Raw genomic sequence first — 16,806 nt, 5'->3', positions numbered from 1 at the left:
GAAGATGCCCTGGAGAAAGGAATGGCTACAGACTTCAGTATTCTTGACTGGAGAATTCCATGGACATAAGAGCCTGGTGGGCTACAGTCATCTTAATAAGATCTCATTGTTTCAGCCTTAAGGGGAAAACAAAAGGCCTTAGGGACGATGTAAGAACAAATGCATTCATCTTTAAACATGTGTAGGGCCACTGTAGATGGTCCATTTAGCTGCAGTACTGAGGATGATAGTAGAACAAGAAGCTTGCAGGTATGAAGGAGGCATATATGATACCAGATAGCAACCATAAAGTTTTACAAAAGGCAATTAACGTCAAAGTATTCTTTTCATTTTCCTACTTCTAAAAGTTCTGTCTTTAGTTATCCTCTTTTCTCCCTACACTTCTTTTCTTTGGTAATCTCATACAATCTTTCGGCTCTAACTTCTGGAAGATAACTTCCAAGTGGTGTTCCCAGCCCAGAATCTCCAGTACTGAATTTCTAACTGCCTGTTACACACTTTTTTTTCTGGAGGTCCCACTGGTATCTCATTCAGAATGTATAAAACTGACCTCTCACTTTCACCTTCAAACCTGCTCCCTCTACTAAGTTTCCTATTTGTGTTACGACATCAACAAACTCTCAGTAATTTTATATGGTTCTACCACTATCAATACTCAAGTTCAAGCTCTCATTACCCTTCCTGGGCTACTGCAATGGCTTTTTCCAGTCTCCCCTTGTCACACCTCCAGATCACCCACTGCCAAGTTAATCTTCCAAAGGCATTGCTCTAATCATGTCATCTCCCTAATTGCAATCTTTAGGTATTATTCCCCACAACATAAAAGTTCAAATGTCTTAGCGTGGTATTCAAGCTTTTCCACTCCAAAACACAGGGAACATTTACTGAGCACTTACTCTGTGCCAGTTTGGTGAGTCAATGTGTATCAGGAGATACTTTTACCTTCATTTTAAAAAGACAATGCTCAGGCCTAGAGAGGTTAAATAACTCTCTGAAAGTCATGTAGCTAGTAAGTGACAGAACTGGGACTTAATTTGGCCCCAGCGTTCTCTCTCACTACTTCCCTTCAAAGACACCAGCCAAACAGAATGCCCCACGATTTCTCAGACTGCTTCTTTTGATTGGAACACACTTCTCAACACAAGACAATTCAAATGCCACTTTTGAATTCCCATAGCACTTTAGCACTCTCAGTGTAATAAATATAATACAATACAATAAATATATATTGCTTTCTACTGTGTATGTGTATTGCAGGTTTCTTACTAAAGTATAAACTCCTTAACAGAAGGTAGCTTAACTAACTGTGTTACATGGGGATGAGGGAACAAAACTTTGCAAATAAGAGGCAATCCAAAAGGAACTATGATGTTAGAGACAGTGAATGGGTTTTACTTATTGGCTTTGTAAATACTTTTGATTCTTCCCACTAGGAATCAACTCTTATTCTAGATCTGAATTCACTGGTTCAGTAAAGATTAATTCAGGGTTTACATATCAGGGATTATTTTTCAACTACATAGTTTGTTCTCATTTTTTTTTCTTTCTGTCATATTTCTCCATTGGTTGTCTGCAGAGAAGCCAGCTGATATTTTGATAGGGACTACACTGAATCTGTAGCTCAGTTTGGGGAGTACTGCTATCTTAACAACATTAAGTCTGCTGACCCACAAATATGAAATTTGTTTTCATTTTAGGCTTTCTTATTCTCATGTAAAAGACGCTTACTACTTGGAAGGAAAGTTATGACCAACCTAGACAGCATATTAAAAAGCAGAGACATTACTTTGCCAACAAAGGTCCGTCTAGTCAAGGCTATGGTTTTTCCAGTAGTCATGTATGGATGTGAGAGTTGGACTATAAAAAAAGCTGAGTGACGAATTGATATTTTTGAACAGTGGTGTTGGAGAAGACTCTTGAGAGTCCCTTGGACTGCAAGGAGATTAAACCATTCCATCCTAAAGGAGATCAGTCCTGAGTGTTCATTGGAAGGACTGATGTTGAAACTGAAACTCCAATACTTTGGCCCCCTGATGCAAAGAACTGACTCATTGGAAAAGACCCTGATGCTGGGAAAGATTGAAGGTGGGAGGAGAAGGGGACAACAGAGGATGAGATGGTTGGATGGCAGATGGACATGAGTTTGAGCGAGCTCCGGGAGCTGATGATGGACAGGGAGGCCTGGCATGCTGCAGTCCTTGGGGTCGCAGAGTTGGACACAACTGAGCAACTGAACTGAACTGAATTCTCATTTAACAATATTTTGTAGTTTTCAGTGTACAAGTCTAGCTTGTACTTCTGTTAAATTTGTTAATCCTCTATTTTTGAAGCCACTATAAATGAAGCTAGTATAAAACTTCTCCTCCTGCTGGGAGAGACTGAAGGCAGGAGGAGAAGGGGACAACAGAGGATGAGATGGTTGGATGGTATCACCAACTCGATGGATATGAGTTTGAGTAAGCTCTGAGAGTTGGTGATGGACAGGGAAGCCTGGCATAGTGTAGTCCATGGGGTCGCAAAGAGTCGGACATGACTGAGTGACTAAACTGAAGTATAAATGGAATTGCTTTATTAAATGTTTTTTTCTTAATTTTTGTTGTTCCTTTCAAAGAGCCAACCTTTGGTTTCACTGATTTTTCTATTGTTTTTCTATTCTCTATTTCATTTTCATTCTGATATTTCCTTCTTTCTGCTTGATTTGGGGTTAGCTTGCTCTCATATTTTTAGTTTCTTAAGATGGAAATTTAGGTTAACAATTTGAGATACTTCTTCAATTTTAATATAAGCATTTACAAATATAATTTCCCCTCTGAATACCTACCTCTTGAGCTTCAAGTTGTAATTTTTTGTATTATTTTATTTTCATCTTAAGGTATTTTCTAATTTTCTTTGTGACTTCTTTTACTTATTTTTAAAATTTTGGAGCATGGTATTTAATTTCTACATATCTGTGAATTTCCCAAATTTCCTTCTGTTGTTGATTTCTAATTGCTTGCTAATTGCTATGGTTGCACAATATCCTTTATATGGTGTCAACCCTTTTAAATTTGTTGAGGCTTATTTTATGGTCTAATATCTGGTCTATTCTGGAGAATATTCCATGGGCACTTGAGAATAATATTTACTATGCTGTTTGGGGGTGAATTGTTCTGCATGTATCTGTCAGGTCCAGTTGGCTTATAGTGTTCTTCAACCCTTCTATTTTGATCTTTTACCCATTATTGAAAGTGGGATACTGAAGTTTCCAACCGTTACTGTTAAACTGCCTATTTCTACCTTCAGTTCTGTCTACTTTTGCTTCATGCATTTTTTGGGCTCTGTTGTTAGGTCCGTATATGGGTATAATTTTTGTATCTTCCTAACGGACTTTATCAATATGAAATGTCCCTCTTTATATCTGGTAACATTTTCTGTTTAAAGTCTATTAGTTTGTCTGATATTAGTACAGCCACTCTTGTTCTCTATAGTTGCTGTTTATACGGTATGTCTATTTTCATCTTTTAACTTTCAACCTATTTGTCTCTCTGAACATAAAATATATAGACATTATATTTGTGTATGTGAAAAAACCCAACTGGATAATCTCCAGCTTTTGATTGGATTGTTTAATCTTATCACATTTAATGTTATTATTGGTATGTTAGATATTGATGTCCATTATTTGGTTTTCTGCTCTCTATATGTGTCATGGTTTCCTTCTTCCTTTACTGTTCCTCTTTTCATGTTATGTGGGTATTTTCTAGTTTAACATTTACAAATCTAATAATACATTGCTATAATTATTGTATGTAATTATACATACATAACTTTATGTAATGTTATGTCTTTTGAGGAAGCTAAGAGAAGAAAGTACAGCAAGGACATATTTATAGTTTGTTAAATTAACCTTATCTTTCCATTTTAAATTTTAATTTCTTACTATGGATGTGAGTTACCATTTGGTATTATTTCCTCACTCCAATACAGCTTTGCTCCCACCCACTTCTTTTATGCTGTTATTGGCAAATATTTTATATCTGTAGATGATCCCAACAATACAATTATATATATGATGAAAGTAAAAGTGGAGAGTGAAAAAGTTGGCTTAAAGCTCAACATTCAGAAAAGGAAGATCATGGCATCTGGTCCCATCACTTCATGGGAAATAGATGGGGAAACTGTGGAAACAGTGTCAGACTTTATATTTTGGGGCTCCAAAATCACTGCAGATGGTGACTGCAGCCATGAAATTAAAAGACACTTAATCCTTGGAAGAAAAGTTATGACCAACCTAGATAGCATATTGAAAAGCAGAGACATTATTTTGCCAACAAAGGTCCATCTAGTCAAGGCTATGGTTTTTCCAGTGGTCATGTATGGATGTGAGAGTTGGACTATGAAGAAAGCTAAGTGCCGAAGAATTGATGCTTTTGAACTGTGGTGTTGGAGAAGACTCTTGAGAGTCCCTTGGACTGCAAGGAGATCCAATCAGTCCATCCTAAAGGAAATCAGTCCTGAATATTCATTGGAAGGACTGATGCTGAAACTCCAATACTTTGGCCACCTGATGCAAAGAACTGACTCATTTGAAAAGACCCTGATGCTGGGAAAGATTGAAGATGGGAGGAGAAGGGGATGGCAGAGGATGAGATGGTTGGATAGCATCACCGACTCAATGGACATGAGTTTGAGTCAACTCTGGGAGTTGGTGGACAGGGAGACCTGGCACGCTCAGTCCACGGGGTTGCAAAGAATCAAACATGACTGAGCAACTGAACTGAACTGAACTGATTATCTTTTTATAATAAATTATAGTTATCATTGCCAGTACTGTTTTTTCCTGCAAATTTGAATTACTATTTGGTGTCACCTGCTTCCAAGCTGAAGAACTCTCTTTAGCATTTCTTATATGGCAGTTTTTCTAGAAACAAATTCCATCAGCTTTCATTTATATAAGAATGTACTTATTTTACCATCATTTTCTAAAAATAGTTTTATCAGATTTATGACTTCTGGTTGAAAGTGTTTCTTTAAGTACTATGAATATGTCATCCCACTGCTCCTGGTTTCCACTGTTTTTGATGAGAAGCCAGATGTTAATCTTATTGGGGTTCTCTTTTACATAACAAATATTTTTCTCTTCCTGCTTTCAAGATAATTCTCTTTGCCTTTGCCTTTCAATATTTTCACTGTATGGCTGTAAATCTTTTTGCAATTATCCTCTTTTGAGTTACTTGAGCTTCTTAAATGTGTAAATTAATGTTTTTCATCAAACTTGGAAAGTTGTCAGCCATTATTTCTTTGAGTATTTTTTCTACCTCTTTTCTTCCCTCTCCTCTCTTTTATGTTCTCCAAATTTGTATATGTTGGTGCACTTAATGGTGTTCTACATTTCTCTGAGGCTCTGAGGCATTTTCCTTCATTCCTTTTTCTCTCTGTTCTTCAGAAAGCATAATCTATAAAATCTGCCATTGGTATATTTTCAAGTTTGCTGATTCTCCTGCCAATTGTAATGTACTGTTAAGTCCCTTTAGTGAAATATTCACATTAGTTATTGTCCATTTTACCTCAAGAATTTCCATTTGGTTCTTTTTAAACATAATTTCTGTCCCTTTTACTAATATTCTGCAGTTGATGAAACATGGTCTCCTTTAGTTCTTTGAACATGTTTATAATAGATGCTTTGAAGTCTCTGTTTGCTAAATTCAACATCTGGATCTATTTAGGGGCAGTTTCTATTACCTGCTTCCCTTCCATCTCATGTACAGGTCACATTTTTTTTTCTTTGCATGTGTCATAATTTTTTTGTTGACAATTGATATTTTAGATAATATAGTATAGCAAGCAATTTCCACCTCCCTGAGTGGCTGTTGCTATTGTTTGTTGGGTTATTTTTTTTTCCAGTGATTTGGCTGAAGTGACTCCATGAAAACTGTTTCCCTGTAATATACAGCCTCTAATATTCTTGCTCAGATTTCTTCTTGATTTTTGTCTTTTACCTAACAATCTAGAAGTTACCCTGAGTCAGTGTAATTGTGCCCCCTTAGCCAGTTAGAGTTTTACCCTTTACCACTGAATGTATGTGTGGCTTGAAGGCTACTATCACAGATCAAAGGATTCACATTTCTTCCCCCATTCAGCCAGGTAGTAGCAGCTTGGATTTTCCCTCTCCAATCGTTTCTGAGGAGGCACAGCCTTCAGCATGTGCAGTTTCCCAGATTAACAGGGATATCTGTGATTTTACTTTTAAGCCTGGCTTCCAAGGAGTGGCCCCTGGGCCAGTCAGTGCTTGATTGGAGGCTGTGCTTAAGTATCTAGCACCAGTGAAACTTCTGCTCTGTTGTTTGGTCTGTGTGGGGCTTGGGGACTGCTTGTAAGTTCACCTTGTGTCCTGAATGAGTGTAGTCTCATGTTTACACACAGCCTTCCTAACCCACAGGGTTGACTATGATCCCAGGAGTGCTTGGATGGCTTTTTGCTTGCTTCTCTCTATTACCAAACTTATGATTTCACAGTCATCTCACTTGTTGTAACTTGTATCATGGAGCTATGATACAATTGTTCTTAATTTTTCCCCACTAAGATTTCCATTGTCTGACAATGCCCTTAGGAATGGAATTCTCCATGATATGTTCCAAAGTCAGTTCCTTTGGGTAGTACTAAGGAGTTCTTCATCTGTCAGGCCTTCCGCTCTCCCTAAGCAGAACCTTTGTGCCACCATGCAGGGTTGATGGCAGGGACAGTGGCCCACTCTCTAAGAGTGAAACTTTTTCTTTACAAATGGGTGCTGGGATGGTTTTTGGCTTGCTCCTTCAGGCATGAACCTCTGCCCTCTAAGTAAGCTGGGGGTGGAGCAACAGGAGTCTAGGCTTGTCAGCATGCTGTGCCTAGGTGAGTGCTGCTACCTGTGGATGGGGGAAGAGAAAGCTGGGTGGGAGAAGAGAGGCCCAGTCCTCTTGAGTCTGCTTGGAACAGAGCAAGACAGACCTGGAGGATATAAGAAATGTCAGAGGCCTGCACCTCCCAGGTGAAACCATAGCTCTAGACTAGGAGCTAGGGAGAGAGGGAGCCCCCAGTTTCTTGACCACACCCACCTGGATTAGAGCTTCTTGAGTAGTTTTCATAAAACAAAACTTAGAGGGAGATGAGAGCAGGTTAAATGCCCGACTTTCGCTGTACTTTCTGAGATCTAATAGATTTTCTTGAATGAATGTTTCTGTACTTGCTGTGTGCCCCTAGGACAATTTCCAGGAAGTAAGAATCATTGCTTTGTTTTGTTTAATAATTTTTCCCAGTTAAATGGTTACTTGTTGGTAAAAGAGTTCATCACACTACTCATTTTGCTATTCTGGAACTCTTTCTCAAAGATCGTATTTTAAAATGTTAATACTGACCTTTGAATCAATCTTACTCATTTACAAAATTTTTTCTATTTCTACATTGTGTCTGTTGTTTCAAATACTCCTTTAAATATATTAGGATATCTTTCCTCCTCTCTTTTCACCATTATAATGTAATTTGAAATTTTTCTGGCTATCCTTTTAATATATGAAATAATTAGCCTTTGATATATAGTTTACTCAGAGTAACCGAGGTGGCGTTAGTGGAAAATAACCTGCCTGCCAGTGCAGGAGATGTAAGAGATAAGGGTTTGATCCCTGGGTCAGGAAGTTCCCATGGATAAGGAAATGGCAACCCACTCCAGTATTCTTGCCTGGAAAATCCCATAGACAGAGGAGTGTGGTGGGCTACAGTCTATGGGGTTGCAAAGAGTCAGACATGGCTGAAGCAACTTACCACGCAATATAGCTTACTCAGAGGTTCTCTAAATATCTAAATAAATTACAGGCTGTAATTCTCACCTTTTTGTCTATATGTTTATGGCTACTTTAGACCTTAGTTTATATCACTCATATGAAACCTACCATGTATCCGGGGTGCTTACATATGTAACTTAGAGTACCATAAGCTCCTTCATCTTAGATTCCATCACTGCCTTAGAATACTGCTTTCATACAGTAAGGACTCAAAGGCAATGGCACCCCACTCCAGTACTCTTGCCTGGAAGATCCCATGGATGGAGGAGCCTGGTAGGCTGCAGTCCATGGGGTCGCTAAGAGTCGGACACGACTGAGCGACTTCACTTTCACTTTTCCCTTTCATGCATTGGAGAAGGAAATGGCAACCCACTCCAGTGTTCTTGCCTGGAGAATCCCAGGGACAGAGGGGCCTGGTAGGAGGCCGTCTATGGGGTCGCACAGAGTCGGACACGACTGAAGCAACTTAGCAGCAGCAGCAGCAGCAAATATATGTAGAATGAATGAACAGAAAGGGGACTATTTCCTTTAAGCTGTCTTGCCCTAAAAGGTTATGCTTGTTTATATCCTAGCTGAACTTCCTCTTTATTGTAGGTTTTCCCCTATCTTTTCTAGATTTGTGAAGACTCACAAAACTGTTTCCAATGACACCTCTGGAACACCTTTTAGGTCTTATAACCTACTCCACTAGAACATTTTAAAACGTTCTTGGATAGTGTAGGCTTTATTTTATCTAGAATTAAAGAGCTGTACTACATGACCCGAGGACCCTTATCAGCTTTAGGTTTTGATAGCAAGGGAGATCTTTGTTTACTCTTGACTAAACCTATTATTCCCTTTACACAGTTTTATAAGAAAACCTTGCATATTTTATTAGACTCTCGAGCATCTAATTTTCCTCTATAAAAAGGTAGACTATTTCCAGTCAATCTGAATCTCCCTATATGTGTAACCTGAAATGACAGAATCATCATTTACTGACCTTACATAAAACATGACATTAGCAGTATCAATTATCACATATATCTCTTGAAGGAATATTATTCTCAAATTAAAATTACACATAAATAGTCAAGAGTATTTTGCCTGAACTCTAAAGCTAAAACCCAACTCTGGATAGTGCAGTTCCACAATGACTCATATAGAACTCCTAATTAAGACTGATGAAGTATGCCACCCAATGGATGTACTGTCATACTGCACTCATAAAATACACACATACAGAGGTTAGCGTTTGTTATCTCCTTCAGGTTACCAAAACCCACTGGACAGTATCAATAGAAACACTGAAGAGAAAGCAAAGGTGGTCAGAGCAGGGAAAGGACAGCTTTCAAGAGCAGTGACATCTTGATACTCCAGTGTCAATTTTGATGCATGACCACCTCAAGGAGATCAATGTAGAGAGCTAACAACGTGCTTAACAAAACCACGACACTTTTCTCTATACCCCTCCCAACCTAAGATGGGAGTTGAATAACTGTGGATGAAACAGTAGAATTAAGACCAAATCCCTGAGACCAACTAGGCTATATTCCTTAATCCTTTGCTGCATGGTTCTATCTTAGAAATAGCTCCTTCAATATGACTGAATTCAACTATCAGTTTCTGCATAGCTATTCTCTTCCAACTATTCTTGATGCTTTTGTATAGATTCTCATTTACTTCCTTTAGAGTTCTATTACTTTTTCTCCTAATAGCCTACTTCCTCTTGAGACTCTTTGTTCATGCTCAGGGGGATGTGAGGTTCTTTCAATATCTAGGGAGTTTAATTGTGGAAGACTAGGGGACTTGCACACATAAACAGATGTTTGTCTGGGTGAAAGCTGAAAAGACCCACTTAAGAAGCAAGAAAGAGGGAAAGAAATCAATAACATTGGTGGAGGTGGGGGCAGGAGTAATTTCCCCTTATTATATATCCCATTGCTTTTTTCCTACAGTATGTTAAGAAGATATCCAAACCGAAAAGGGTTCATAAAAATTTCACAATCTACTATATAACAGTCATATTATTGTGGACTCTAGAAGTTTCTACCACTAGAGAGCAACTCTGTACCTTCCCCATGGCTTGGCCCTGCCAGAAGTGAGAAACACAATAGCAAGGAGAAAGCAAGTCTCACAACAGCACACAGGCAGTCATACCTTTTAGTGCTTCAAATATTCCTGATATTTAAGAAAATTTCTGTTATAAAGATTGCTGTGTGTGCTTAGTTGCTCAGTCATGTCCAACTCTTTGTGACCCTATGGACTGTAGCCTGTCAGGCTCCTCTGTCCACTGGGATCTTCCAGGCAAGAATACTGGAGTGGGTTGCCATGCCCTTCTCCAGGGGATCTTTCCAACTCAGGGATCGAACCCAGGTCTCCCACATTGCAGGCGGATTCTTTACCACTGTTGGCAGGTCTAAGCTACCAGGGAATAACAAAATAACATTGCTGTGGTGCTAGACGATGAACAAGTAAATTCTAAGACTAAACTTACACGAAAAATTTACCATAGGAAACAATGGACTGCAAAGCTTACTTAATGGCACAAACTTCTAATACTTATTTTTATATGTGGCCAACAATGGCATCCCACTCCGGTACTCTTGCCTGGAAAATCCCATGGACGGAGGAGCCTGGTCGGCTGCAGTCCATGGGGTCGCTAAGAGTCGGATACGACTGAGCGACTTCACTTTCACTTTTCACTTTCATGCATTGGAGAAGGAAATGGCAACCCACTCCAGTGTTCTTGCCTGGAGAATCCCAGGGACGGGGGAGCCTGGTGGGCTGCCGTCTATGGGGTTGCACAGAGTCAGACACGACTGAAGCGACTTAGCAGCAGCAGCAGCAGCAACATGTTTTAGGCCTATGGGGCCCCGCAGGATTTCAGTATTCCTAAACTTAAAGAAAGAAACAATGCTTATCCAGGTAACATTACCTTACATTTGTATAATACATTATGCTTTGCAAAGAGTTTTCATGTCCATTACTTCACTTACACAATTTCCAATATAATGGGAATACATAATCCATAAAAGAACATTCGTCAGATGATCACCTCAAAAAAGTAGAACCAAAAAGATAGAAAAATAGACCTGACATGACAGTTACAATGTTGAAAAATGGGAGGTACAAGCAACATGCAAGTCTATCAATCCCCAAATGGTATTTTTCCTTCTGAATTCCATGCCAGGCTTCAGGAGAAACGCAAACATTATAACCATACCAATTTAGTTTACAGGAAAGTGAACCCTGAGGCTCATACTGAAGAGAATCTATATATTTTTTACACACCTGGAGAACTGAAAAATGCTGGAATCCAGAGGCTTAAGTTGAAGAGAAGTTGTTCTGCTTTCTTCTCCAACAGATGAAAGCCGGCTGGGGCTATCAGTTCCCTCATACCCAGTCGTCTTATTATTCAAGTCATCCATATCTTGAATAGAAGGGATCTTCAGCGGATTAGTGAATGCCTAGCAAAGAAGGAAAGAATTTATAAAAATCCTAATTTCAAACCAAATACCAAAGGATGAGTCAATCCTTCTGATGCTAGGAAAAAACACTTGGCCAAATAAAAAGAAACTGTTTCCTACACAAAACAAACAGCGCGCAGTAATGTACACTAGAACACTGACCCCAGGCACATTCAGTTATAACCTTATCAGCTGGACACCAACAGACCTCCCCAACTCACTTATTGGCTCCTGGAATCATCCCATCCACAACACAAACCCAGGCCCCCGAATCACTTTCTTATTCTCTCTTTTGACCCAGTGTAAGACTGGGTTTTCACTCCTCTGAGATCTGTGATGAGGGAAGGAATGGAGGGAATAAGCACTGCAGCAAATGTCTGTGCTGGTCTTGAAGAAACGCATGCGAGAGACTAACATATACTGCACACACAGAAACATGCATCTGGGATCTTCTGGGAAAGCCAGCTTATGAAGATAGCATGAATGATGAAGGTGAAGGAGTATAAAGGGGAGGTAAACTGAATGAGGACAGGGCAGTCCCAGGAAATTTCCCAATCTCTAGATCAGACTATAAAGCCAAGATAGGAGGGTTTGCAACCTGTTTATTAATACACCTGGGTCTTGGTAGAGTGTCAGAAGAAGAATTAGTATTTAATTGCCTCTATCCTCACCAGCCTGACCTACCCTGACTGAGTGGGTGGAAAGTGAATCGAACATGCTGCTAGCAGATATCTCTGGGAAAGAGGGTCAAGAGGAAAATCATGCAGAAAGGCAAGGTTGGGTGGGGGAGATAAATGGGTGCTATGGTGGCTGTCAGGAAAGGAGTGTCCCTGAAAGGACGGCCAACCTTATTGCACCCTTCAGCGTCCGGAGCTGGGCAACCATGTCCGAGAGACAGTGCTCCTGAAAATTCAAAACAGCAGAGTCTTTATAAAGCCAGCCAGCCTGAAAGCAGGGAAGGGGGAAAGGGCACAAAGAACCACCCCTTCTTCCCAAGAGGAAAGCAGAAAGGAGTCACCCATGAATCCTGGAAGGAATGAGACTGAGGAAAACCAGACACTTTCAACAGAAGCAGCCTGTATGAGGATGCAACGTAACCCTGAATACTCTGTGACACCGAATGTGACATTCGCACTACCCAGAATCAGCACTGAATCTAAATCTGGGCAATAAATGATTTGGCTCTTCCATTTTTGGTGATCTGAACATCAGTAACAGCAGATCAAAGCAAAAATCAAAAGATCCTGTAAAAAAAAAGACCACCAGAAAAAATGGCTCGTTATTTCTGTACAGCTTTCAAGAGTGCCGCTTTCTTCAACCTATGTCCTCTGTTGGGGGAAATTCTGTGTGAGGAAAGGAAGAGGGTGGACCATCTCTCACCTGGTGGCTCTCGTTTTCTGTTGATACCTCCTTCTTCTCAACAGTTTGATCTCTAGGAGAATATAAAAGTGCTATTTAGTTCACTCATGAACTGTAGATTTAGGTTATAATGTTCCTTCTAAACTAGAAACAGTGTGAGCCTTGTCGAGTAGTTAAGAGTTCCTTCCTGGACTGTGCTACTAAAGAGAGATTTCAAATGCCCTAGCAAAAGATGGGGGGGAAGGAGAGAAACTAGAGCCAATCTCTAGTTGAGACATTCAGGAGATAACTAGAAAGAATAAAGAACTCTAAGAGCAGAGAGGTGAATAGGAAAATCATTAAAAAACATCATCTCTCTTCTCAAAATTCCCATCCTATTAGGAAGGGTCAGGCTCCTCTATCAAAGGATACAGACCACCATCTTGGGTAAGGTATACTCAACTGTTTCTTAGCTCTGCTCAAGTACAGGTCTTCATCAATGAGTTCTTGTTCCTCTGGAACAGAGCACCTCCTGCAGTACATAGAAGAAGTTATCTTTTGGAAAGAAAATGTGCCCTTGACTTTCACCCTTCATTTTCCTCACAAGTATGACAAGGCAGATTAAGCACCATCTAACATTATAGAGTTCAGATTGCACCCACCTTACAAAATGTGTGGGCAGGCTACCAGGTAGCAATTCTTTTTTTCAATGCATACCTTATCATTATTTTTGGTGCGTATATCACCCTTCTCCCAAGATACTCAAAGTACTTGACAGCTATAAAATTCATATGATGGTAGAGAAGCATAATCTCTATTTTTACACAGTGAAATTCAAGCACAAGGGAGACTTGGTTGGGCTTCTATAGAAAGAGAATATCACTGAGACTAGAACCTAGGTCTCCTACCTCTCATGTACTCAGAAAGCAATGCCTAAGGTATAGGTTAAGCAGGAACATCCATAGACTGTGTGATGATCCCTGAAGAGGAAAATCAGAGGCTATGGCAGAGAGCAGCACGAAGGGATGGGGAGCTGACATTGCAAAAGAGATAGAACAGAGGCTAGCAAAGAAGAGAAAAAGAGGATTCTATAAATGAAAAGATGTTTGCTATATGTAAAGCACGAAGAAGAGAATTTTAGGAGTACAAGCTGAAAGAAGTACTAGAAAATGTATTCAGCGGACAAAGGCAATCCTAGAAAGAAATAAACAGAAACTAATAATAACTGGAAATCCTATGTTATGTCCATTTTATTGGGGGGCAAAGTGTCCTGGAAGGTTATGTCTCCTGGACTAAATATAAACTGACAGCATATACAGAATTTGAAAATGAGACTTCTAAGCTCTCAGTCTTACATTTTAATCACACCACCCTAAGAGGTACTTAGGCACATCTTTAGTCTTTGGGGGAATCCTTGCTTATTACAGAACTGGACTTCATTGTTTTTTATTTCCTCCATTTTCAACGTTTTTTTCCCCTTAAAAAGCATACTCTGGTTTAGTACCTTTTTCTCTATCAACATTTATACCGCAGAAAAAAGTTAAAGAGTCACAGGTGAATTGAAACAAACTGAATTATTATTATGAACCTATGTTACTGAGTCATATAAAAATATTTGTTAAATTGAAATGATGTCCATGATGTGAGAATTTGGACAATAAAGAAGACTGAGCACTAAAGAACTGATGCTTTTGAACTGTGGTGTAGGAGAAAACTCTTGAGAGTCCCTTGGACTGCAAGGAGATCAAACAAGTCAATCCTAAAGGAAATCAACCCTGAATATTCATTGGAAGGACTGATGCTGAAGCTGAAACTCCAACACTTTGCTCACCTGATGTGAGGAGGCGACTCATTGGAAAAAGACCCTGATACTGGGAAAGATAGAAGGCAGGAGGAGAAGGGGACATCAGAGGACAAGATGGCTGGATGGCATCACTGACTCAATGGACATGAGTTTGAGCAAGCTCCAGGAGATGATGAAGGACAGGGAAGCCTGGCATGCGGCAGTCCATGGGGTCACAGAGAATCAGACACGACTGAGCGACTGAACAACAACAAATCTAGATGTTAGCTGCTTCAAGGTACAGATGAAAGTTAAAGTGTTAATCACTCAGTTGTGTCCAATTCTTTTTGATCCCATGGACTGTAGCCCACCAGGCTCCTCTATGCATGGAATTCTCCAGGCAAGAATACTGGAGTGGGTTGCCATTTCCTTCTCTGGGGGATTCTTCCAAAGCAGGGATCAAACCCAGGTCTCTTGCATTGCAGGTGGATTCTCTCTCTTTTTTTAATTTAAATTTATTTATTTTAATTGGAGGCTAATTACTTTACAATATTGTATTGGTTCTGCCACACATCAACATGAATCCGCCACGGGTGTACACGTGTTCCCCATCCTGAACCCCCCTCCCACCTCTTTCCCGTCTGAGCGATGGAATATTAGAAAGACAGACATGTAAACAATCTAAATTGAATGTACTTCAACAGATTCAAGTATAGGAAGCATATGAAGAAAATTGTCACTTCAACCTGAAATATAAATCCCTTGTTCTCAAATAGTTTACAATCTCTTGAAGAGCCCAAATGTATACATATGAAAAACATCCCCCAAATTCAAATAGTATGTGAGCAAATGTGAAGAATTAAATACTACAGACAGCCAGAGTAAAATCACTGTAAATTACTGTCAACAGGAGAAGTATCACACAAAATATTTCTGCTTCCCAGACGATATGATCAGATGGAATAAAGAAAGTCACTCTAAGCAAGTGGAATGACAGTATCAAGTCATGGAGAAGGGAATACATGCACATGTGTAGGGAAGAGTGAAGCCACAGGCCTGCTAAAGCAGAAGGCCTGTGTTAACATACAATGAATAGGTAAAGACCAGTTAGCACAGGGGCTTGAATTCCAGGCTGAAGAGTGTGGACTTGAGATGAAAAGTGTTTTAGAACAGAGACAAATCAGGACTTATCTCTGGCATAATACTGAGTCTTAACCTTACCTGTACTTTGGGTGGGAATTATAGTAGCAAAACCATCTTGCAGGTAATGTGGATGGATCAACCTTGCCAGGAAGCCTCCTCCATTTCAGACACTCATCACACTGTACCCATGTCTGGTCAGGAATCTTCCTGAATGGAAGAAAATAAAAATATGACTGTCTATATTCTAGCTTTATACTCTTTCTTACATTAGAAAGGCTATATTCTAGCTCTGTACTCTTACATTAAAAGGCATACCCTAAAATTGAAAAAACTGAAAGAATTGAATATGAAATGTGTTAGAAATGTTATAGTCCAGGTGTCTAAAATGTATAATCTTAAACTTCATAGATAAAACAATGATAGAACTAGACCAGATACGGATATGAAAACAGTAATAAGTATTAATGTGGCAAGCCACCAAATTATAGAGCTCAACAGTACTTATCCTGGAACCTTATTTCTTGAGTTTAACAAAAGGATAACTTTAACTCTAAAATTTATTAGTCAGGAAAAATTTTATATATATTACAATATTACTAAAAAATAAAACCCAAAGAATCATTTTATTTGCTTCTATCCAATCCCATGATAGATTTGAAATGCATCTGTGAGAGTCATTGAAGCAATGTCATTAAAACATATCCTCTATTTCCCCACAGGCTCCCTAGTCCTTTTTTCCCCTTTCAAAAAGTCTTTGTTTATACTTAAGTCAAAATTTTATTAGATAGATATTCCCAAAGTTAATCTTAAAAAGTAGCATAAATTTGATTAAATTTTGTAACTAGAAAAAAAAGAAAAATTGGCTCCAGTCCAACAACTGGGTTATTAACAGAGAATTCTTCCAGAATTCTACTCTTTTAAAAAATTTTTGGCTGCACCCTGCATTATGTCAATTCTTAATTCCCTGACCAGGAACTAAACCTTGTCCCCTGCATTGGAAGACAAGAGTCTTAACCACTGAATTGCCAAGGAAGTCCCAAGAGCTCTACTCTTAAAACACATACTCATTCCCATCTCCCTCAGGAAGATGGGTAACCCAGTCACCTACACCTTGGAGTAAATTTGTTTCCCTGTAAGAGGAAATGATCCATATATAAGAGAAGTAGTGTGCATCTAATCTGTGAAAGGCAGACCAGACTGGGAAGGCGAAAGGCTAGAGAAAAGACAGAGAGAGGGTAGAAGGGCACCTAGGGCCAATTTGAAAAACATGTAATTTAGCCTAGGACAGATTCTGTGT

At 39.3% G+C, this 16,806-nt stretch overlaps 1 protein-coding gene across 4 annotated transcripts in view; it reads right to left on the bottom strand.

Annotated features, from left to right (window-relative positions):
- MORC4 (MORC family CW-type zinc finger 4) overlaps positions 1-16,806 on the bottom strand; it is a 65,039-nt gene that overhangs the window by 8,085 nt on the left and 40,148 nt on the right. For all 4 annotated transcript variants that reach the window (XM_044937557.1, XM_006052785.3, XM_006052786.3 and 1 more), the window contains 4 exons: positions 15,588-15,716; positions 13,047-13,115; positions 12,626-12,677; positions 11,070-11,245 (listed from right to left, as the gene is read on the bottom strand). In XM_044937557.1, coding sequence (XP_044793492.1) covers positions 11,070-11,245; positions 12,626-12,677; positions 13,047-13,115; positions 15,588-15,716 — 426 coding nt within the window. The remainder of the gene's footprint in view (positions 1-11,069; positions 11,246-12,625; positions 12,678-13,046; positions 13,116-15,587; positions 15,717-16,806) is intronic.

The sequence above is a fragment of the Bubalus bubalis genome, chromosome X (assembly GCF_019923935.1).
Source record: "Bubalus bubalis isolate 160015118507 breed Murrah chromosome X, NDDB_SH_1, whole genome shotgun sequence".
In the NCBI taxonomy this organism is placed as follows: domain Eukaryota; kingdom Metazoa; phylum Chordata; class Mammalia; order Artiodactyla; family Bovidae; genus Bubalus; species Bubalus bubalis.
This window is presented reverse-complemented; position numbering and strand designations above follow the sequence as displayed.